Below are 26,054 nucleotides of genomic sequence, written 5' to 3'. Positions count from 1 at the left end.
GGTGGGTCTAAGACCTGATTTCACAGGCCAAATTACATATCTATACATGTAAGTAAGATGTCATCAAAACACATTTGAGTTATTATTCTCCTCATTGAAATGTATCAATCTTTGGTCTTTTATTAATCATAATATTACATGCTTTTACTATTTCAGTCTAGAATATGTCAAATTTCTCATGTATTTATCTAAGTTTGTTGTAAAAGACCCCACTTAGTAGATTGAAAATAGCAAATGAAATTTAAAGTCAGCAAAAACAGGAGAGGAATCCATAAATAATTGACACAGTTGTTGAAAGACTATCATAATACTATAAATTAATAATTGTCTGTTTATTTATTTTTTCTATCATATAATTTTGTAAATTTCTTCACTGGCAAGGACAGTGTCATCTCCATTCTTTTTAATTTTATTAATTTTTGGTAAAATTTATTATTATTATAATAATATTGGTTATAATCATATAAATTCTTGCCTATAAAACAAGACCCTTTCTGATTTCGATCAATTTGGTCATCACAAAAAGAACACAATCTAAAACTTCACCATTCAGCAGAAAAAAATTTGAACATGAATTGTATCAAAGGAACAGCATGATCCATATGAAATTATACAGCTTCACTGAAATCAAACTTCTTGAGAATTACAAGTTTTACAAATTAAGAAAGAATTATCATCACATGATGTACAGACCTAGAGGCTGAATGTTGAAGCTATAACTATCAGTTATTGAAAAAAGAGCTCAGAGGGCCATCAAATTCTAGAGAATCTCAGTTTGGACACTTTTCCCTTCTAGGAAATCCCCTCAACTATATGCAGTATGAACAAAAAAAAAAAAGGTTGAGTTCTCAATGCTTGACTTAGCAAGAGGTTCCTGAATCATTGCCTAATAAAATGCTGAAAAAAGTCAACAGTGTTGTTGGTCATACCAGGCTTCCTCCACATAATGCTAGTCTTCTCTTGGCAACTTTGGAACGATAACACCAGACCTCGAATGCCTCGGTCAAGTCTGGATACTTTACATGTTCATTTTCCAGCCATTCAGACAAAATCTCAGCCTGGTCAGCGGAAGGTAAAGCAAGAATTATTGAAACAAATGTGGATTCCAAGGACTGCCAAAGTTCACCATCAACTTTAAATTCCACAGTATCCTCGCCACTGGCAGTTACAGAATCGACCAGAGGTTTTGTAACCCTCACAAATGGAAGCCACACCTTTAACATGTGAAGCCTTTTAGCAGTTGGCAGAATGACACTGCCATATCCTATTGTTTCAAGGACTTTGGATGCCACCTCAATCACCTTATATTTTGTCTCGATCATTTCAGCTGTTGAACTTTCTTGCTGAACCACCTTAACTACCTTATCTGATATATCCACCCAACTGCTCACGAATTCCCTCATAATTTCCATCTTAGTCAATATCTGACAAGCCCACAATAGATCTAAAAGATAGGATTTTAACAATTGCAGTTTCTCTTCTTCAGAATTAGATTCTCTGTGCTCACGTAATATGGCTTCTAATAGGTTTCCAAACCTACCAAATAGAATTTTTACACATTCTTTTACCTCAGATTTTATCTCATCATCAGCTGTTAATATAGGGCCATCATCATCTTCAGTGATCATGTATTCAAGCTGCTCTTGGGCAGCTGATTTTAGGTCATTCAAGTGGGAAAGAGGTGATGATGTGGCAAACCGAATGGCTGACAAAAATAGCCCCCTGATAGCAGATGGATTGACCGGCTGCAGACGGGCAAGAACAGGCTCAGCTTGTGATCCCATGCTTGGTATTATTCTTAGAATTTCCTCCTCCTCACCCTCTTCCCAAGGAACTGCTTCCAAGTAGTTAACACAAGCAGCAACAATTTGTGGGCATTCAAGCTCAGCAGCCACCTGAAGTATGCCAACAGCATTCCTCACACCCTGCCACATATCATCCACTGAGCCATCAGTAACAACATAGAGAAGACGTAGAACATTGACATGGTGATCAAAGTCTGACTCTTGGCAGTAAACTTCCACACAGTTGCGTGAGTCAAGGATCTGGCATGTTGGCCAATTCTCTGAAAGACGGTCAGCAAAATATTTGCACTTATCCACAAGGATGTGAGAGTGACAATATAACCATTCATCTCGGCCTTCCTGTGTTCGTAGCCTTACAACAACATCACTGGTTGATCGGTCACCTATCTGACTTGGAGCCTTAGATTCAGTATCCTGAAAGCAGGCAATGTATATGAGGAAAGTTGGGGACAGGAAGAAAAGAAAAAACCCAATGTGATTTGCTATAGCTGAGAGACAAAAAAAAAAAAAAACAATCATAATATATAGCATGGCTTAGCTAGTGAAGCTTGATTTAAGAACTCGCATAATAAATGAACAAGCTAGGCCTCTCTTGAAAATCATATTTGGCATAATAACTATTTGTATGCCAAATCCAGTTAACAATATGAATGAAATTGGTGTGTTTAGTAAGAGTGCCACCACAAAGTACCCATTATGCAAACTATAAACTGAAGAAAAAAAATTCAGTAGCCCTATGTTCAATCAGTGTAAACAACAGTAAAAATGATTATGAGTGCGAGCCAGAGAACTTACAACAGATTCCATTTAAGCAAGGAGCTCTAGAAAGTATATCTTTCACGCATTTTAGCACCTATAGATAAACAAGAACTGGCAATGCATATAAATATAAGCAGAAAATTACAAAGATATAATTGTTGCAAATATTACAAACTGAAACTAGCCTACGATTAAAAATTTGACAATGCAAAGCCATTATAAACAACTTTCAGCATGCTCCACAATGTTTCTTAAATCAGTCATTCTAGGTACCAATGAATAGTAAAATCAAAACATCCATCCACTTTAAACATAGGTGACCAAGAATCTGCCGCAGTCGTTTTACTCCAAATCCCAAGTTCAAATCAAGGCACTCTCTCAAGATAAATCTGAACAACTTCCAGTCCAATCAAGCATATATAACACTGAAAATGTATCTACTTAATCCAAGCTTACTGTTGCTAGAGATGTAGGATGTTAAGTAAAATCAATATCTATCTAAATGAAATTTAATTCAATATCACAGCATGAAAACAAAAATTAAAACTCATTTAACTGGGAACAGCAAGCTCTTCTAAAGAAACAGTGAAGCAAATATAAAATTCACGACAATCCATCAATCGGTTAAACAAACAAAAAAAAAAAAAATTAAATGCACATTTCAGAAAATGGGTATTACTTAAAACACAAAAAGCAACACAAACTTAGCCAAAACAGTGGCTCCATAAAGCTACTGAAGAACCTGAACTACTGAGATACATATATTATTTGACAAAACCCACATCACATATATATTTTTTTCAGCATATAATCGGTGTATAAAGATAAACCCACTTGCTAATCTTGATAGAATAGTAAATTGAGAGCTAAACACTAAGTTCAACTTGAAGCAAAAATAACAAATAAAACAGTTAATTATGGATTTCGAAAAAGTACATAAATTCACAAATAAAACATAAAAAGTGCAAAACAAAAATGGCTAAAAAATTAATAAATACCTTGGCGCTTTCGAATCTTGATGCTGATGAACAGTTACTTCGTTTTGATTTCGCATCAGCGGGTTTAGTTCTGTCCCTATGTCTATTCGTGGCTCTTTGTCAAAACTTAGAGCTCAGAATTTGGGCTAGGCTTTTAAACACGAAGAATTGCTGTGGAATTTGCAATCCGGCTCAACTAATTCGAGCCTTGGGTTCTATTATCGAGTCCAAATTTTCATCAAGTATGGAGGCAAAAAAGTTCACCTATTTAAAGCCAAGATGAAAAATGAGTTAATTTATAGTAATAGGTATTAATTTATATATTAATCTTATGTTACTAAATATTATTTTATTTTTAATTTTTAATTTTTTAATTATAAAATAATATATTATTATTATATAAATTATTATCTATTATTAATATAAATAATTTTATTAATTAAAAATTTAATAATAAATAAGGTCGAAGAGAAAAAATATGGGCATTAATAATATTACTCTTTAATGTATTTAGGGAGCTCTCACAGGCAACGACACAACATTCTTCAAATAAAATCATTGAGTATTATTATATATACTTATTATAGATGTTAATGATAATATGTTATCACATAATTATATATTATATTTTAATTCAAAATCAATCACTCGTATAATGATATATTAAAACTAAATATACATAGTTTTATTGAAAATAATTCATATATTGACTAATCTATAGACTTCAAAATTTTATATTACTTTTGAGAATAAAAAATCATTCATCAAACCCATTTGGTATAAGTTTTACAAATATCAGATTGAAATTATTTGACTTTCAATATATCAATTCAATAGAGCAACGTACTCCTCACACCATCGTTTGCATGGCTTTGGGAGTTTGTCCATGACACTAATGCAGTCAACAAGAATATGTCATCGAGTTGTTGAGACTTTTATAGCGTCAGGGAAGGTCTGCCCTAGTGTTAAAAATTTTTTTCTCGACGCTGGTATGCATCAAGGCTGGCTGTATTTTTAATAATGGTTACAAGAGATCCATTATCAGAATAGTAGGTTGATGTTTAAGAGTGTTGCAGAAAATTAGGCATTAATTATTGAAAGATCATTTATCTAGTTGTTGAAGTGAGCGGTGGTGAGTTCTTTTATTTTGGAAAAATGTTGAAGACTTCTGTTTGTTTTAACTTTTATTAGCCAATTTATTCTTCGATGTTTTGTTCTTGTCCGGCGCGTGACCAACAGTATTGTTGAAAGATGTATATAAATTAAATTAATGAATTGATGTTCCAAAAACAAACAAAACTGGTTGACTTTGAAAAAACCTGGATTCAAAGTAAGAGTTTGTAGGACCAGCCGATATATTTGGCCGTAGAAATTGCACCTTGTAAAGAATCCACCGCCTTCAAACTTCAATTGACATTTGGAAATCAAATTGTCCGGTTGTTACACATTAAGAGAGATAAAGTTTAGAAAATTAGTCGAATATTACATGATATGTGAGTGAAATTTAATAATCGTGATAATATTTTTGATAGAAAAAGGAAAAAGTCTATAGATGGGTGTCCAGAAAGTGATGTCAATACAAGTTTATATATAACCTAAGAGAGTAGTTATATGATCAGAGTATCAAATCTCAATTTCAATCCAAACTGATCGATATAAAAGTGAAATAAAATACGACAGAAGATAAAGAGAATAAATGATATACATGCAACATATTCTTTGTCATTTAAAGAAGAATAAAAATAAACCATAGATGATGAGAGAATCGATGTATTAGGAATATAAGATAAGTAGAGAATAGGGGAAAAAATTTGATAATGTTATGTAGGATAGATGCTCCTAATTGTTGAGTAATTTGTCACTCACTCTCTTTTCTAGTTGTTTTGTAAGCAAAATATAAAGTGATGACGTTAAAGTAATTATAGTCAGCCGAGATAGAGCATGAGGGGGACTCCTATTATGATTTGTGATTTGTGTGCTACGCCTAGTGATTTCATTTATGTACACGCACTTTGGATGTTATTTGATGATGATGCTACTTTGAATATCGAACTTTTTATTTTATGAACCTTGGAGTTTATTCCGCGTTTTATTAATATCAAAGATATTTTCATTATTTTTCTTTATATATGGATATTTTAAGTTGTTTAAATTGTATGTTTAGTTTAAGTGAGTAGCACTTCCATCGAAGGGTAGGACCTTTGATGTAGGTTGTTGCAAATAATTAGTTTGTGAGCAAAAAAAGAAATATGTTTGAATGTAAAGAATCATGGTTGATTTGATCTATATGTTAAACACATTTTAATTATATCCTCTCTTTTTACAATTTATAAGCACTTGAAGATACAAGTCAAACATGAAACATTTGTATTGGTTATGTATAATACATAGATTCTTATGTTAATTATAACAAGTTTTTCGTTTTGATTATAAGAAAAGATTATCATAATATGACATCTACATTTTTGTTTTCCTTTAGTTTTTATGATCTTTAGATTGATCATATGGATGACCATAAAATAATTGTAATTAGTACATAACCAATATCAATAATCTTCTTTCGAGAATCCAAATTTTGTTACTAATATTCCTTTTACCATAAAAATGAAATATTCATCGATATTTTAATGACCGATAAATAGATATTATGATAAAAATATTAATCATTATTACATTTTTAATGAGTGGTGAATATATGGTTATTACATCGAAAGTACTTATTGTCGAAATTATATTTAGTGACTTAATAAATTTATTTATAGCAATAGAAATATTTGTTATTGATATTATGCTTAGTGATCAGCAAATATTGTTAAACAATAAAAATATTCATCATTATTATTATTTTTAAAGACCAAAAACATTGTTTTATTGACAAAAATATTCGTTGTTATTTTTATTTTTAATGATTTTATGTTATTTATATTAATTAAAATACTTTTTTTCTTGTCATTAATAATTTTAACAAACAAAACTATAATGATAGACAACTATATAATTTTTTCGATATTAAAACTCTTTAACGATAAAAATTACACTTTTAAAAACAATTTGCTCTTATTAAAAGTTAAAACCCATTTTTCTGTATTGGTAAGTACAGGTTCTTTGGTTGCCAATTTTGTCTTTCATGGAAGGAGAATACATATAGAAATTAATATTCATCATGTGAGAGAGCAAATAGCAGCTAAATTGGTTTTTAGTCAGTATGTACCCACAAAATTTCTAACTGCAAATATGTTGGAAAAGATAATCTGTATTATGGGAGGAATAAGTTTCTCTGTTGAGTTGTTGGATTATTATTTTTTTGTTTGAGAAATTAACTTAGATTATGGAAGAAATTAATTTCTTTGTTGATTTGTTGGTATGTTTTGTTGAGAAGTTATTAGACTTGATGATTATGGTTTGGTTGTGTCGTGTTTGAGGAAATTACAGTATAGGTTGTTGCTTATGGGAAGAGGGAATTTTTTATTGATGTATGGTGTTTCTTTGTTTTTGGATGGTAGAACTTCATTCTTCTATCAAGTTTATACATCACATGCTAGACAAGAGGGAGAATGTGAAGAATGAAGGTGTTTTCCTTTTCAATTTTTAGACTAACAGATGTTTGATGTTTCTGTTAAATGAGCAAAGAATGTTAACAGAGGCTATTAGTTCGTCATACAGTTGTTACACAAGAAAAAGAAGAATTGAGCAAAAGCATTCAAACGTGTTTTTATGTTTTCATTTACCCTTTCCTAGCCTATAACAAATTATGTCTTTCAATTTTGAATGGCTGAGTTGCTTGATAAACAATTTGACGGGGTTATGTAATGAGTTAGATCTAGGCTATCCTCTTGACATTATAGTATAAATTTTTTTGTTTTGATTTATTTACTTAGTTTAGAGGTTGTAGATCTAATTTTTGTGTCCCAAAAGATTTATCAATTTGACAAAATCAAATAAGTTTTTCTGGTCATAACAAAAAAGAAAATATTATTGTTACTTTCTTCGTTCATCTTGTTTAATTTTTCAAAAAACTTTTATTTTTATAATAATACGCGTGATAGATATGTGTATAGTGATTTTGACAATACAAGGCAACGTAAAGCTTTAGAACAAAGATTTCTAAGAAATGAAAGTTGAATAAGGGCGAAGAATGGAAGGTTGTAAGTAGGATTGAAAGTTGAATGAATGCAATGGTGGAGCTGGCCATTAAATTGAGAAGAAATGAGAACCAATAATGTTAGTGATGACTTTACTTGAGCAAACCAAGCGTTGACTCCAATTTACTTGACCCCATAGAGTCTGTCACTTTTGAATTTTTGACCAATTTTGCAGTGCATGCATCAGACTCTTTACTTTAACCCCCCCTCTCCCCGCCCCGAAGTTTTAATACAATCCTAATCTCTTTTTTTTTTGTTAATTATTAAAAATTTAAATATTTATTTTTCTATTAAATTTTATTATTCTTATCAAAGATAAAATTATCATTTATCAAGATATTTAAAAAAAACAAGTTCTTGGGAATTGGTAAAAAAAAAACAAGATATTTTAAAAAAAGAAATCCAAATTGAAAATGATAGTTCATGCATACAGCTACTTACATTTAGCTAATTTGGTAGATAGACCCAAATTAAAATTGATCTGATTTTTTTTAATAAGGGTTTATATTTTGGGAAAATTTAAATTTATACTAGATTTTATGATATAAATGTTTAACCAAAAAAAAAAGTTAAATAAATCTATATAGGCAAGTTTAGAAGTGGGTAAAATTTTCAATTTCTCTAATTTTAGCTAAAAAATTTCTCTAAACAAGGATAAACTAAAATTATTATAAATAATATCTCATATACAAAATTTTCTTACAAACAATGTTTAATATAAATAGAAAAACAATAAAATTATACATATATATTTTTTATATACAAATAAGTATATATTTTATGTGTATTATTATGTAATTATATGATTTTAAATTAAAATATAAAATAATATCTAATGATATGATAATATATATAAATATATATCTATTTATATTCTTAAAATATATATGTATAATATTATCTACTATCAATTTATAAACAATAATTTGTATTATATACTATATAGACACGTCTATCTAAAATTAATTTTTCAAAAAAGTTCTTTGAAAAAATGAGTCTGTTATCATAGTGCGCAATTAATTCATATAAGGCAACCAATTGACACAGTATAAGTTAAGCAGATTTTAGATTTGGTTTTGTTTTATATACTCGAAGAACAATATTGAAACAAGTCGACGTTAGATTATTTTATTTAGTTAATCGATCCCCTATTTCTATTATATTTATATTATAATTAACGGTAGGACTTTTGATGTAGGTTGCTATAAATAATTAGTTTGTGCGAGAAAAAAGAAATATGTTTGAATGTAAAGAATCATAGTTGATTCGATCTATATATTTAACACATTTTAATTATATCCTCTCTTTTTACAATTTGTAAGCACTTGAATGTACAAGTTAAACATGAAACATTTGTATTGTTTATGTATAATATATAGATTCTTATGTTAATTATAACAAATTTTTTGTTTTGATTATAGAAAAAGATTATCATAATATGACATCTACATTTTTTTTTCCTTCAGTTTTTATGATCTTTAGATTGATCATATGGATGACCGTAAGATAATTGTATTTAGTATATAACCAATATCAATAATCTTTTTTTGAGAATTAAAATTTTGTTACTAATATTCCTTTTACCATAAAAATCAAAAATTCATCGATATTTTAATGATTGATAAATAGATATTATGATAGAAATATTTATTATTATTACATTTTTAATGAGTGGTGAATATATAGTTATTACATCGAAAGTACTTATAATCAAAATTATATTTAGTAACTTAGTAAATTTACTTATAGCAATGGAAATATTTGTTATTGATAATATGCTTAGTGATTGACAAATATTGTTAAAAAATAAAGATATTCATCATTATTATTATTTTTGAATACCAAAAACATTATTTTAATAACAAAAATATTCATTATTATTTTTATTTTTAATGATCTTATGTTATTTATATTGACTACAAGACTTTTTTTCTAGTCATTAATAATTTTAACAAACAAAACTATAATGATAGACAACTACATGATTTTTTTTGTTATTAAAACTCTTTAACGATAAAAATTAGACTTTTAAAAACAATTTGTTCTTATTAAAAGTTAAAACCCATTTTTCTGTATTGGTAAATACAGGTTCTTTGGTTGCCAATTTTGTCTTTCATGGAAGGACAATACATATAGAAATTAATATTCATCATGTGAGAGAGAAAATAGCAGCTAAATTGGTGTCCATTCAGTACCACAAAATTTCTAACTGCAAATATGATGGAAAAGATAATCTGTATTATCTGTTGAGTTGTTGGATTTTTATTTTATTGTTTGAGAAATTAACTTAGATTATGGAAGAAATTAATTTCTTTGTTGATTTGACAAGTTATTAGACTTGATGATTATGGATTTGTTGTGTCGTGTTTGAGGAAATTACAGTATAGGTTGTTGCTTATGGGAGGAGGGAATTTTTTATTGATGCATGGTGTTTCTTTGTTTTTGGATGGCAGAACTTCATTATTCTATCAAGTTTATACATCACTTGCTAGACAAGAGGGAGAATGTGAAGAATGAAGGTGTTTTTCTTTTCAATTTTTAGACTAACAGATGTTCGATGTTTCTGTTAGATGAGCAAAGAATGTTAACAGAGGTTGTTTGTTCGTCATACAGTTGTTACACAAGAAAGAGACGAATTGAGCAAAAACATTCAAACGTGTTTTTATGTTTTCATTTACCCTTTCCTAGTCTATAGCAAATTGTGTCTTTCAATTTTGAATGGCTGAGTTGCTTAATAAACAATTTGACTGGATTATGTAATGAGTTGGATCTAGGCTATCCTCTTGACATTATAGTATACATTTTTTGTTTTGATTTATTTACTTAGTTTGGAGGTTATAGATCTAACTTTGTGTTCCAAAAGATTTATCAATTTGACAAAATTGAATAAATTTTTCTAGTCATAACAAAAAAGAAAATATTATTGTTACTTTTTTTGTTCGTCTTGTTTAGTTTTTCAAAAAACTTTTAATTTTTATAATAATACGCGTGATAGATACGTGTATGATGATTTTGACAATACAAGGCAACGTAAAACTTTAAAACAAAGATTTCTAAAAAATGAAAGTTGAATAAGGGCTAAGAATGGAAGGCTGTAAGTAGGATTGAAAGTTGAATGAATGCAATGGTGGAGATGGCCATTAAATTGAGAAAATGAGAACCAATAATGTTAGTGATGACTTTACTTGAGCAAACCAAGCGTTGACCAATTTACTTGACCCCATAGAGTCTGTCACTTTTGAATTTTTGACCAATTTTGCAGTGCATGCATCACACTCTTTACTTTAAATTGAAAGGCCATGTGACTATTCCCCACCCAAGTTTTAATACAAATCTAATGTCTTCTTTGTTAATTATTGGAAATTTAAATATTTATTTTTTATTAAATTTTATTATTATTATTAAAAATAAAATTATTATTTATCAAGATAGTTAAAAAAAAACAAAGACAACATGTTATCTTTATTTAGAGATGAATGATTTATCTTCATAAACTAATAATGGTTAAAAATAAAGTGTGATTGAGAGAGAAATTGGGAGGAAGGAAGACGTCATCTTCACCATCTTTAGTAGCTGACAATGGTGGTTAAAAGAACCTTAAAGAAAAATATTGATTTTTCAAATTTTAAATAGAGAAAAATTTATTAGATTTTTAAACTTGAAGAGGGGAATTATGATAAATTTTTAGTCTTTTAAATGTTTTGATAAATAATAATTTTACCTTTAACAGTAACAATAAAATTTAACGAATGGATAAATATTTGAATTTTTTATAATTAGCATGTAAGAAATTAGGTTTATATCAAACCTTGGGTGGAAAACAGTTAATTGGCCAAAATCGAAAATGATAGTTCATGCATACAGCTACTTACATTTAGCTAATTTGGTATATGGACCCAAATTAAAATTGATCTGATTTTTTTTAATAAGGGTTTATATTTTGGGAAAATTTAAATTTATACTAGATTTTATGATATAAATGTTTAACCAAAAAAAAAAAAGTTAAATAAATCTATATAGGCAAGTTTAGAAGTGGGTAAAATTTTCAATTTCCCTAATTTTAGCTAAAAAATTTCTCTAAACAAGGATAAACTAAAATTATTATAAATAATATCTCATATACAAAATTTTCTTACAAACAATATGTTTTAATATAAATAGAAAAACAATAAAATTATACATATATATATTTTTTTATATACAAATAGATATTTATTTGATGTGTATTATTATGTAATTAGATGATTTTAAATTAAAGTATAAAGTAATATTTAATTATATGATAATATATATAAATATGTATATATTTATATTCTTAAAATATATACATATAGTATTACCCACTACCAATTTATAAACAATAATTTGTATTATATACTATATAGACACATCCTTTCTAAAATTAATTTTTCAAAAAAGTTCTTTGAAGTAACAAGTGTCTGTTATCATAGTGCGCAATTAATTCATATAAGGCAACTAATTGACACAGTATAAGTTAAGCAGACAAAAAATATTATTTTAGATTTGGTTTTGTTTTATATACTCGAAGAACAATATTTTAACAAGTCGACGTTAGATTAGTTTATTTAGTTAATCGATCCCCTATTTCTATTATATTTATATTATAATTAACGGCGAGTTGAGCTTAATCACATGAACTTGATTGGATAAAAATTTTATTAATTTCTCTTATGGTAAAAGACTCTCCTATTATTGTTTATTAAAATTATACATACAAATAATAATTTATCATCATACGATTAAATATTAGTTTATCTTTAATTTTTAACTGTTTAATTATATGATGACATATCATTATTTATAAACATATATAATACTACTTGTTATTGTTAAGTATAAAAGAAAATGAGTGAAATAAATAAAGAAGGTTAAATCAATAATATTTATGTTAGCTGACCCCAAATTTTAACAAATAAAACTATATGTATCTATTTTGAGTATACAAATAGATACATATTTATATATATTATCAAGTGATTGAATGATTTTGAATTAGAAATAAACTAACATCTAATCACATAATGACACATATAAGTACATACATATTTATTTACACAAAATAGATATACATAATATTGCTCAATTTTCACATTATAATGACTGTGATTTAGTTGAGTATCATTCATATCCAATTGTAATAACAAGACTTGTTGTGGTAGATTTTACTTAATAAGTACAAATTGTTGGACAATGATATAGATCATTATTTTGTGATGAGTCTAGAAGATAGAATTGTTTCAGGCAAAGGTGGATGCTTTCATAAACCGCGTAATTTTTAGCCAATAATTATAACACATCCCTTGCCCTTTAAAAATATGAACAACACAAATCGTTAATTTGTTTTTAGAGTAGTAATAACAGAGTGTTTAATTCAAAGTAATTAAATATTACTCTAGTAATATATTTTTTATTACTAATATTATTAATAAAGATTTTGATAATTTTTTATTATTAATAGTGATGTAACAATTAATATACAAAACAAATATATTTTAAATATATGGTTTTATAGATTAACATATATTTTAAATATATATATATCTTTACATTATTATATATTTATTTATGTTTCTTTATATAAGTTCCATGATAAATATAAATTCATGTATTATTCATAAATTTGAATATATCATAAATCTAAAATAATTTATATTTTATCAAAGATGAAAATGACATGGTCATTGATAGGGGTGGCAATAATGGAGATAATGGTAGGCTTTTACTTGGAGCTAGTGGTGGTGGCGAGGGAGTTGGGTGGACGATTGGGATGGAAACGAAAGGGTTCAGGTAATGGATAACAAATTAAAAGTTTTCAGGGCAAAATGATCTTCTTACCTTACTAAATAACGATTTTCATTAACAAAATTCAATAATGAGTAGATAAATAAATTTTTTAAATTTAAATGATGAAATATTATGATTTTATCAAAATTCGGGTGGCAAATGCATTTGGCCGATATGTAGCATCTTAAATTCAACCTTCACCACTCATTCTTGGTGGGGAAATTTATCTACGTCGCGTTGCCTACCTGCGAAGGTACTGTTTGAAACTTTGAATCTCAACGTAAGTACAGTCAACTCCTCTTTTTACCCAGATTAAAAAGCAAATAAAAAGCATCGTAGATAAACCGACGATTACGTGAAACTTGGATTTGCATACGGGTAAGCCTATTCTCATAGCTTTTCTAATTCTTTGACCACCGAAGCCCCCGTTGGAATGACTTTGATGCCCTAGAAAATTATATTTATCGTCACACATGAATTAGCCGGTGGCCGCTTTCTCTTACCATTAACACACTTTCAACTTTTTGCCCATTTCCACCATCAAATTCTTCATTATCTCCTCAATAAAAACCTTTTTTAAATAAATTTGATTTATTTTATTAAACCCTCTTTGTGATTTCATCTTCACTTTGTTTCAATGGAAGATATCGAGGTTCCTGAGTATTTCATTTGCCCTATTTCTCTCCAAATAATGAAGGACCCCGTCACGGCTATTACCGGGATCACCTACGACCGTGAAAGCATCGAACATTGGCTTTTCAAAGGCAGAAACAAGACGTGTCCAGTCACCAAACAGCCTCTGCCACGAGACTCTGATTTAACTCCAAATCACACTCTCCGCCGGTTGATTCAAGCTTGGTGCACTGAAAATGCCGCCCTCGGCGTAGACCGAATCCCCACGCCGAAGACTCCCCTCAACAAGTTCCACTTCATCAAACTTATCAATGATCTCTGGCGTCCGCAGCTCGATCAAATTCAGACGTTAAGGAAATTGGAAAGTCTGGCGGTGGAGAATGAAAGAAACAGAAAGTACATGACTGAGGCTGGATTGCCAAAAGCCATTTTAGCGTTTTTAGAGTCATGTTTTGAAAGAAAATCAGTGGATGGATTAGAAGAAGCGTTGAGTATTCTTCATTTTTTTCGAATTCCTTCAGGCGAAACGAATCTTCAACAGATTGAAATCGAAAAAATCATTGAAGCTCTGACGTGGGTTATAGGGCTTGAGATGGAAAATGATTTTGTAGTCAAATCTCATGCTTTGATCGTGCTGAAAAGCGTCATTTCAACAGTGCGTTCCGGCGTTTTGGAGAGGCTGAAGCCGAGGTTGTTTCAGAAGATTATTTCGGTTCTTCGGAAACGGATAAATCAACAAGGAATCATAGCAGCTTTACAAGTGTTATTAGACGCCTGTCCGTGGGGAAGAAATAGGGTTTTAATGGTGCGATACGGGGCCGTTTTTGAGCTCATGGAGCTTGAATTAACAGCCCCAGAAAGGCGAATCACGGAGCTTGTTTTAGGCATATTGTTTCATTTGTGTTGCTGTGCAGATGGACGCACGCAGTTCCTGAGCCACGAAGGAGGCATCGCGGTGGTGGCAAAGAGGATACTAAGGGTTTCGCCGGCGAGCGACGATCGAGGTATTTTGATTTTATCATCGATTAGTAAATTTTCAGGTGGGAACGATTGGGTTCTTCAAGAAATGCTCAAAGTTGGAGCTGTTATGAAGCTTTGTAAAGTTCTTCAAGCTGATTCCCCGGCTTATTTGAAAGATAAAGCGCGAGAAATTTTGAGATTACATTATGAAGAATGGAAGGATTCGCCTTGTATCAATGGCTCTATATTAACAGAGTTCATCAAATAAAATTAAGGTGAAATCTAACTAATTATATTTAAATGAGTAATATTATATATATATATATTTTAGTACATAAATGAATACAATGTGTTATCATGTGATTGAATGTTACTTTTATCATTAGTTCAAAATTATCCAAATAACACTCATTCATCTGATAATACATTAAGTGTATTAATTTGTGAATTTAAAAGTGTGTATGTATAGTTTTATTATATTTACGATAAAATATTAATTAATTGTATATCTATTTTATGTTATATGATTGTGAACCTAAAAAAAAGGGTTATATATATCTTTGACTAATTAAAAATTTGATGAGTGATGCTAGATGTACTTATGTTGAGTTCTAAGTGTACATAATTTTATTGATATTTGAAAGTGTTTGAATTAATTATTTTTCTGTTTCATAGTGAAAGGAAGGGTTAGATGATTTGTTTGTTTTTATATGAAATAATATTTGAGAATTGAGTAAGTTTTCACAATTGTAAGTGCTTATGTTTCATGGTGAAACCAAGGGTTAGAAATTTTGTTTTCTTTTATATGAAATGATATTTGAGAATTGAGTATAAGTTCTCATAAATGAAAATATTAAGGTTTTAAACAAGGTGTGAGTTGATGCCAGATTTGTTTGATAGAACATTAAGGCGGAACATTTTTCCATGCTTTAGTTTCAAAAGACAATTTCCTAAGATGTTGTGGTTCCAACATTTTATACACATAGTTTATCTTAGTTTTGTTGTTGAATTTTACAATCCAAAATGCATCTCTCAGACTGACATTGTCCCTAGTGTTGATTAGGGTTTAGAATTTTTCAATTAAGTATAAAATTTTAATTGAAATTTTTTTATGTTGGTTAGGCTAATTTGTTTGCATTTGAGGTGTGTAAATGATACTAATTTTATAATATATATTTTGCAATAACAAAAATATCATTTGATCTTTGTAAATTTATAAATTTTAGTAGTCGATGGAAATATCATTTTGAAAGCTAAAGGGTATTCAAGTGTCAGTGAGCCAAACCTTAGCAAATTGTGCGGTTCCTTAAATTGTTTCTACCTTCAATATTTCTGATTTCGATTTATTCTTCAAATTATCACTGAAGAAGTTGGCAAATTTTGACCTGAAGAGAGTAAAAGGTAAGAAATGTAGCCAAAATTGATATATATATCTATAAGCATCCCAATTATATTTTTCACATTCTTTCTTGTAAGTAACTCAATTTCTTATGGTTTTTTTTTTTTCTGACATGTATGTATAGTTTTTAAAATTTATTTATGTTGTCAATACAAGATTAAAGATTGATGTTTGATATGGTGACACGCTAGAATTAAAATAATAGTTTTCTTCTTGAAAATTGATGAGGAAAATGATTTGATCTAATTAAATGAATGACCATAAGTGTAGTTGGTCATAATTTTTTTTTAAAATATACATTTTCTCTTTTAGTTAGGGTTGAATTCAAACTAAACTTAAGTTTAAATTCGTTTTAGTAGAGTCAAGCTCGAACTCGACATCACTTCAAAGGTGTTCGAGTTTAGCTTATTTAAGAAGAGTTGAACTTGAATCTAGTTTTGAACTCAATTTAATATTAAAACAATATTGTTTTATGCGTATTCATTAAATCGATATCATTTTAGTTAACTCGTATTGAATTTTTTAAGTTTATGAGTTTTATTAGCTGAACACTCCTAAAACTTAAGTTCGAAAATATTAAATTTTCAAACTTGAACTTAAATATGTTTGGCGTGACTCTAACCCTACTTTTGATAGTATCTTTCCATTTAAACAAAATTGAACCCGTAAATCCAGTTATGAAGTATGAACCACTCAGGCCCACAATATTTATTAAGGCCGATGAATTTTCCCTGAAAGCAAGGGCCCTTCCTGCGCGGCTTGGCTATGTAATTTGTAATGATTCATCAAGGAAGATAAATGTTTATTGTTTCAAAAACCTCAAGGAAATCAGATTATATTTAAACATCAAGGTTGTTATTATATCAGATTATCAGGAATAATTTTACCAAAAATTCAGGTACATGCAGTGAACATGAAATTTGATTTTATTAGATTTGAGTTTATCTATGATAAGTCAATTTGATCCGATATATTTGTCTGTCAAAAGACAATAGGGGAAAAAGTTGAAAGACAATTAACCTGATGTATTTAACTGCTAAAAAGACAACTGTAGGAAAAATTGAAAGACAGTTGACCCGTATATATATAAAAATAAAATTCCAAAATTGCCTCCCCTCCTTGTGAATGAAACGAAAAAGAAAATGCTCCATCCAGGCAGTGCGGGAATGCAAAATGGGGTCGTGGGAATGAAAGTTTTACAAAATTACAGATTACAGAATATTGGCATGTTCATGTTTTTGTTTAAATTTGTCCAACATTGGTATTATAATATAGGTTGAATATATGTCACTTGTTCTGTAAAATTAAATTCTGGATTATATATATTTTTTGTGTTGAATTTTAATCAAATTTAGATTTTTTGGTATGAATTAAATTCGGTTAAATTATATGAAATTAGATGTTGAAAGGATAATTGCTGGATGTCTTATACATATTTCAGTGTGAAAATCACATAAAAAATAAGTTTAGATACCGGTTCAAAAATATAAAAAAATCAGTTTTTCGGTTTATTTAATTTTTAAAACTGATTTTTAAAAAATTGAATGAAAATTAATAAAACATTAAACATATTTTTAGAAAAAATAGAAATAAATAAAATATAATAATTTTTTAAAATTTGATTAAAAAACTAATTAATAAAAAATTCGTTTAATATAATTGATATTTTTTATTCAGGTTTAAATTGATTAAATCATTTCGTTTTAGTTTATAATTTTTTTTCAAACTAAAAATTTAATTTAATTCAACAAAAATTACACGGCTCTGGAAGCGTCTCCATGCGCCGACAAAAATATAAATGGATAGACCGGTGAAGTAAAAGAATTCTTCCGACCAAATTGCCTTTTTACTTTAATTTTGTTGGATATCTAAAAGACGGCGGGACACGTTACAGTTGGATTACCGTGTGCTACAACTGTTTCTGAATTTGATCAGGACATAGCTAAGCAGTTGACTAATGTATATTATTAATTTTTGTTATTTATTATTTTTTAAATCCTCGATATTAAAAATTAAAATCACAATTCAATCTGATTCCTGCATCAGCTCCTACAATACAATTCAAGAGCTGAGCTTCCACCAAAAAATTAAACAGATAAATTGCCTACTTTACACGTATCTGCCAAAGCATCTGCATCATTGGGAGTTGACGTTGACCAATCTTGCGGTACCAGATTTATTCACGTGTTTTTTAAATTAATCTTACGGCATACATTTGTCCACTAGGGGCGTCCGAAAACTTCGTTTACCAAAAATGCTTCTATTGAACATTCATTCGTATATTTTAGTAAAGAATGACATCATCAGCTATATTTTATAGACCAAGTTCATACACTTAACCTTAAGTCCCCAATTTCTTTTATCACCAAATTTCTTGTTGGTTTGGACACAGTTGTTAAAGGTGAGAAGTGTTCAAAACCGATTAGAAGTTATATTGTTTAAGCGAAAAATATAAAAGAATTAAATGCACATTTCAGAAAATGGGTATTACTTAAAACACAAAAAGCAACACAAACTTAGCCAAAACAGTGGCTCCACAAAGCTACTGAAGAACCTGAACTACTGAGATACATATATTATTTGACAAAACCCACATCACATATATATATTTTTCAGCATATAATCGGTATATAAAGATAAACCCACTTGCTAATCTTGATAGAACAGTAAATTGAGAGCTAAACACTAAGTTCAACTTGAAGCAAAAATAACAAATAAAACAGTTAATTATGGATTTCGAAAAAGTACATAAATTCACGAATAAAACATAAAAAGTGCAAAACAAAAATGGCTCAAAAATTAATAAATACCTTGGCGCTTTCGAATCTTGATGCTGATGAACAGTTACTTCGTTTTGATTTCGCATCAGCAGGTTTAGTTCTGTCCCTATGTCTCTTCGTGGCTCTTCGTCAGAACTTAGAGCTCAGAATTTGGGCTAGGCTTTTAAACTCGAAGAATTGCTGTGGAATTTACAATCCGGCTCAACTAATTCGAGCCTTGGGCTCTGTTATCGAGTCCAAATTTTCATCAAGTATCGAGGCAAAAGAGTTCACCTATTTAAAGCCAAGATGAAAAATGAGTTAATTTATAGAAATAGGTATTAATTTATATATTAATTTTATGTTTTTAAATATTATTTTATTTTAAAATTTAAATTATTTAATTATATAATAATATATTATTATTATTATTATATAAAATTATTATCTATTATTAATAAAAATAATTTTATTAATTAAAAATTTAATAATAAATAAGGTCAAAGAGAGAAAATATGGGTATTAATAATATTATTTTTTAATATATTTAGGGAGCTCTCACAGGCAACCACACAACATTCATCAAATAAAATCATCTAGTGTTGTCATGTATACTTATTATGGGTATTAATGATAATATGTTACCACATGATTATATGTTATTATATTTTAATTTAAAATCAATCACTCACATAATGATATATCATCGTTAAATATACATAGTTTTACTAAAAATCATTCATATATTGATTAATCTATAGACTTCCAAATTTTATATTACTTTTGAGAATAAAAAATCATTCATCAAACCCATTCGGTATAAGTTTTACAACTATCAGATTGAAATTATTTGACTTTCAATATATCAATTCAATAGAGCAACGTACTCCTCACACCATCGTTTGCATGGCTTTGGGAGTGTGTCGATGACACTAATGCAGTCAACAAGAATATGTCATCGAGTTGTTGAGTTGAGACTTTTATAGCGTCAGGGAAGGTCTGCTTAATGTTAAAATTTTTTTTCTCGACGCTGGTATGCATCAAGGCTAGCTGTATTTTTAATAATGGTTACAAGAGATCCATTATCAGAATAGTAGGTTGATGTTTAAGAGTGTTGCAGAAAATTAGGCATTAATTATTGAAAGAGCATTTATCTAGTTGTTGAAGTGAGCGGTGGTGAGTTCTTTTATTTTGGAAAAATGTTGAAGACTTCTGTTTGTTTTAACTTTTATTAGCCAATTTATTCTTCGATGTTTTGTTCTTATCCGGCGTATTACCAACAGTATTGTTGAAAAATATATATAAATTAAATTCATGAATTAATGTTCCAAAAACAAACAAAACTGGTTGACTTTGAAAAACCTGGATTCAAAGTAAGAGTTTGTAGGACCAGCCGATATATTTGGCCGTAGAAATTGAACCTCGTAAAGAATCCACCGCCTTCAAACTTCAATTGACATTTGGAAATCAAATTGTCCGGTTGTTACACATTAAGAGAGATAAAGTTTAGAAAATTAGTCGAATATTACATGATATGTGAGTGAAATTTAATATTCATGATAATATTTTTGATAGAAATTATGGCGTAAAGGAAGGAAAAAGTCTATAGATGGGTGTCCAGAAAATAATGTCAAGACAAGTTTATATATAACCTAAGAGAGTAGTTATATAATTAGGGTATCAAATCTCTATTTCAATCCAAACCGATTGATATAAAGGTGAAATAAAATACGACAGAAGATAAAGAGAATAAATGATGTACATGCAACGCATTCTATATCATTCAGGGAAGGATAAAAATAAACCCTAAATGATGAGAGAATCGATGTATTAGGAATGTGAGATAAGTAGAGAATAGGGAAAAGAATTTGATAATGTTATGTAGGATAGATGCTCCTAATTGTTGAGTAATTTGTCACGCACTCTCTTTTCTGGTTGTTTTGTAGTAAAAGGTAAAGTGATGATGCCAAAGTAACTATAATCAGCCGAGATGGAGTATAATGGGGACTCCTATTATGATTTGTGATTTATGTTCAACGCCTAGTGATTTCATTTATGTACACGCACTTTGGATGTTATTTGATGATGATGCTACTTTGAATATCGGACTTTTTATTTTATGAACCTCGGAGTTTATTCCGCGTTTTATTAATATCAAAGATATTTTCATTATTTTTCTTTATATGTGAATATTTTAAGTTGTTTAAATTGTATGTTTAGTTTGAGTGAGTAGCACTTCCATTGAAGGGTAGGACCTTTAATGTAGGTTGCTACAAATAATTAGTTTGTGAGAGAAAAAAGAAATATGTTTGAATGTAAAGAATCATGGTTAATTCGATCTATATGTTAAACACATTTTAATTATATCCTCTCTTTTTATAATTTGTAAGCACTTGAAGATACAAATCAAACATGAAACATTTGTATTAGTTATGTATAATACATAGATTCTTATGTTAATTATAACAAGTTTTTCGTTTTGATTATAAGAAAATATTATCATAATATGACATCTACACTTTTTTTTTCCTTCAGTTTTTATGATCTTTAGATTGATCATATGGATGACCATAAAATAATTGTAATTAGTACATAACCAATATCAACAATCTTTTTTTGAGAATCAAAATTTTGCTACTAATATTCCTTTTACCATAAAAATGAAATATTCATCAATATTTTAATGACTGATAAATAGATATTATGATAGAGATATTTATCATTATTACATTTTTAATGAGTGGTGAATATATAGTTATTACATCGAAAGTACTTATCGTTGATATTATATTTAGTGACTTAGTAAATTTACTTATAGCAATGGAAATATTCGTTATTGATATTATCGGCAAATATTGTTAAACAATAAAGATATTCATCATTATTATAATTTTTAAAGACCAAAGACATTATTTTAATGATAAAAATATTTATTGTTATTTTTATTTTTAATGATCGTATGTTATTTATATTAACTATAAGATTTTTTTTCTTGTTATTAATAATTTTAACAAACAAAACTATAATGATAAACAACTATATGATTTTTTTCGTTATTAAAACTCTTTAACCATAAATATTGCACTTTTAAAAACAATTTGCTCTCATTACAAGTTAAAACCCATTTTTCTGTATTGGTAAGTACATGTTCTTTGGTTGCCAATTTTGTCTTTCATGGAAGGAGAATACATATAGAAATTAATATTCATCATGTGAGAGAGCAAATAGCAGCTAAATTGGTGTCCATTCAGTATGTACCCACAAAATTTCTAACTGCAAATATGTTGGAAAAAATAATCTGTATTATCTGTTGAGTTGTTGGATTCTTATTTTATTGTTTGAGAAATTAACTTAGATTATGGAAGAAATTAATTTCTATGTTGATTTGAGAAGTTATTAGACTTGATGATTATGGTTTTGTTGTGTTGTGTTTGAGGAAATTACAGTATAGGCTGTTGCTTGTGGGAGGAGGGAATTTTTCATTTATGTATGGTGTTTCTTTGTTTTTGGATGGCAGAACTTCATTCTTCTATCAAGTTTATACATCACATGCTAGACAAGAGGGAGAATGTGAAGAATGAAGGTGTTTTTCTTTTCAACTTTTAGACTAACAGATGTTTGATGTTTCTGTTAGATGAGCAAAGAATGTTAACAGAGGCTGTTAGTTCGTCATACAGTTGTTACACAAGAAAGAGAAGAATTGAGCAAAAGCATTCAAACGTGTTTTTATGTTTTCATTTACCCTTTCCTAGTCTATAGCAAATTGTGTCTTTCAATTTTGAATGACTGAGTTGCTTGATAAACAATTAGACGGGGTTATGTAATGAGTTGGATCTAGAGTATTCTCTTGACATTATAGCATACATTTTTTGTTTTGATTTATTTAATTAGTTTAGAGGTTATAAATCTAATCTTTGCGTCCCAAAAGATTTATCAATTTAACAAAATTGAACAAGTTTTTCTAATCATAACAAAAAAGAAAATATTATTGTTACTTTCTTCGTTCGTCTTATTTAGTTTTTCAAAAAAGTTTTAATTTTATAATAATACGCGTGATAGATACGCGTATGGTGATTTTGACAATACAAGGCAACGTAAAGCTTTAGAACAAAGATTTCTAAAAAATGAAAGTTGAATAAGGGCTAAGAATGAAGGTTGTAAGTAGGATTGAAAGTTGAATGAATGCAATGATGGAGCTGGCCATTAAATTGAGAAAATGAGAATCAATAATGTTAGTGTCAATTTACTTGACCCCATAGAGTCTGTCACTTTTGAATTTTTGACCAATTTTGCGGTGCATGCATCACACTCTCTACTTTAAATTGAAAGGCCGTGCGACTATTCCCCACCCAAGTTTTAATACGAACCTAATGTCTTCTTTGTTAATTATTAAAAATTAAAAAAAAAAATTTATTAAATTTTATTATTATTATCAAGAATAAAATTATCATTTATCAAGATATTTAAAAAAAAACAAAGACAACATATTATCTTTGTTTAAAGATAAATGATTTGCTTTTATCAATTAATAATGGTTAAAAATTGAGTGTGATCGAGAGAGAAACTGAGAGAAAGGAAGAACGTCATCTTCACCATCTCTAATAGCCGACAGTGGTGGCTAAAAGAACCTTAAGGGAAAATGTTGATTTCTCAAATTTTAAATAGAGAAAAATTTATTAGATTTTTAAACTTGAAAGGGAGAATTATGATAAATTTTTAGTCTTTTAAATGTTTTAATAAATAATAATTTTACTTTTAACAGTAACAATAAAATTTAACGAATGGATAAATATTTGAATTTTTTATAATTAACAAATAAGAAATTAGGTTTACATCAAACCTTGGGTGGAAAACAATCAATTGGCCAAATTGAAAATGATGGTTCATGCATACAGCTACTTACATTTAGCTAATTTGGTATATGGACCCAAATTAAAATTGATCTGATTTTTTTTAATAAGGGTTTATATTTTGGGAAAATTTAAATTTATGATATAAATGTTTAACGAAAAAAAAAAGTTAAATAAATCTATATAAGCAAGTTCAGAAGTGGGTAAAATTTTCAATTTCCTAATTTTAGCTAAAAAATTTCTCTAAACAAGGATAAACTAAAATTATTATAAATAATATCCCATATACAAAATTTTCTTACAAACAATATGTTTTAATATAAATAGAAAAACAATAAAATTATACATATATATTTTTCATATACAAATAGATATATATATTTGATGTATATTATTATGTAATTAGATAATTTTAAATTAAAATTTAAAATAATATCTAATAATATAATAACACATATAAATATGTATTTATTTATATTCTTAAAATATATATGAATAGTATTACCTACTACTAATTTATAAACAATAATTTGTATTATATACTATATAGACACATCTATTTAAAATTAATTTTTCAAAAAAGTTCTTTGAAGTAACCAGTGTCTGCTATCATAGTGCGCAATTAATTCATATAAAGCAACCAATTGACACGGTATAAGTTAAGCAGACAAAAAATATTATTTTAGATTTGGTTTTGTTTTATATACTCGAAGAACAATATTGAGCCAAGTCGACGTTAGATTAGTTTATTTAGTTAATCGATCCCCTATTTCTATTATATTTATATTATAATTAACGGGCGAGTTGAGCTTAATCACAAAAATTTTATTAATTTCTCTGATGATAAAAGACTCTCGTGTTATTGTTTAATAAAATTATATACACAAATAATAATGTATTATCATATGATTGAATATTGATTTATTTTTAATTTTTAATTATCTAATCAAATGATAACACATCATTATTAATATACAAAAGTTACATATATAATACTACTTGTTATTGTTAAGTATAATAGAAAATGAGTGAAATAAATGAAGAAGGTTAAATCAATAATATTTATGTTAGCTGACCCCAAATTTTCATCAATAAAATTACACGTATGTATTTTGGCAAAATAGATATATATTTATATATATTATCAGGTGATTGAAGGATTTTGAATTAGAGATAAAATAACATCTAATCACATAATGATACATATAAATATATATCTATTTATTTACACAGAATAAATATACATAATATTAATCAATTTTCACGTTATAATTACTGTGATTTAGTTGAGTATCATTCATATCCAATTGTAATAACTAGACTTGTTGTGGTAGATTTTACTTAAAAAGTATCATTATTTTATGATGAGTCTTGAAGATAGAATTGTTTCAGGTTAAGGTGGATGTTTTCCATAAACCGCGTAATTTTTAGCCAATAATTATAACACATCCCTTGCCCTTTAAAAATATGAACAACACAAATCGTTAATTTGTTTTTAGAGTAGTAATAACAAAGTGTTTAATTCAAAGTAATTAAATATTACTCTAGTAATATTTTTTTTATAATTGATATTATTAATAAAATATTTTGATAATTTTTTATTATTAATGATGATGTAACAATTAATATAAAAGAAAATATATTCTAAATATATGGTTTTAAGTTAGCATATATTTTAAATATATATATATATATATATTTATTTATTTATTTATATTATTATATATTTATTTGTATTTCTTTATATAAGATCCATGATAAATATAAATTCGTGTATCATTCATATATTTGAATATATCATAAATCTAAAATAATTTATATTTTATCAAAGATGATGAAAATGAAAATGGGTCATTGGTAGGGGTGGCAGTAATGGAGATAATGGTAGGCTTTTACTTGGAGCTACTGGTGGTGGCGAGGGGCTTGGGTGGACGATTGGGATGGAAACGAAAGGGTTCAGGTAAT

General features: G+C 28.1%; 2 protein-coding genes across 4 annotated transcripts; one reads left to right on the top strand and one right to left on the bottom strand.

Annotated features, from left to right (window-relative positions):
* Positions 1-575: 575 nt before the first annotated feature.
* Positions 576-19,507, bottom strand: LOC123194088 (BTB/POZ domain-containing protein At3g05675). 3 transcript variants are annotated; one of them, XM_044607253.1, is made up of 3 exons: positions 19,291-19,507; positions 2,601-2,658; positions 576-2,219 (listed from the first exon to the last, which is right to left on the bottom strand). In XM_044607253.1, exons 2-3 carry the CDS (start codon positions 2,610-2,612, stop codon positions 924-926), a joined length of 1,308 nt encoding a protein of 435 aa, XP_044463188.1. In that variant the 5' UTR covers positions 2,613-2,658; positions 19,291-19,507; the 3' UTR covers positions 576-923. The 3 variants fall into 3 exon arrangements, with proteins under 3 accessions (XP_044463188.1, XP_044463172.1, XP_044463180.1); XM_044607237.1 differs by lacking the exon at positions 19,291-19,507 and adding an exon at positions 3,563-3,776 and having other exon boundaries at positions 2,601-2,675; XM_044607245.1 differs by lacking the exon at positions 19,291-19,507 and adding an exon at positions 3,563-3,776.
* Positions 13,873-15,382, top strand: LOC123194109 (E3 ubiquitin-protein ligase PUB24-like). Its single transcript, XM_044607265.1, has one exon. The coding sequence runs from the start codon at positions 14,126-14,128 to the stop codon at positions 15,347-15,349; it is 1,224 nt and encodes a 407-aa protein (XP_044463200.1). The 5' UTR covers positions 13,873-14,125; the 3' UTR covers positions 15,350-15,382.
* Positions 19,508-26,054: the final 6,547 nt, after the last annotated feature.

Source organism: Mangifera indica, chromosome 1 (genome assembly GCF_011075055.1).
Source record: "Mangifera indica cultivar Alphonso chromosome 1, CATAS_Mindica_2.1, whole genome shotgun sequence".
NCBI lineage: Eukaryota > Viridiplantae > Streptophyta > Magnoliopsida > Sapindales > Anacardiaceae > Mangifera > Mangifera indica.
This window is presented reverse-complemented; position numbering and strand designations above follow the sequence as displayed.

Excerpts from the sequence above, each read along its gene's own strand:
- LOC123194109 (XM_044607265.1), top strand. The coding sequence starts at position 14,126 with ATGGAAGATATCGAGGTTCCTGAGTATTTCATTTGCCCTATTTCTCTC.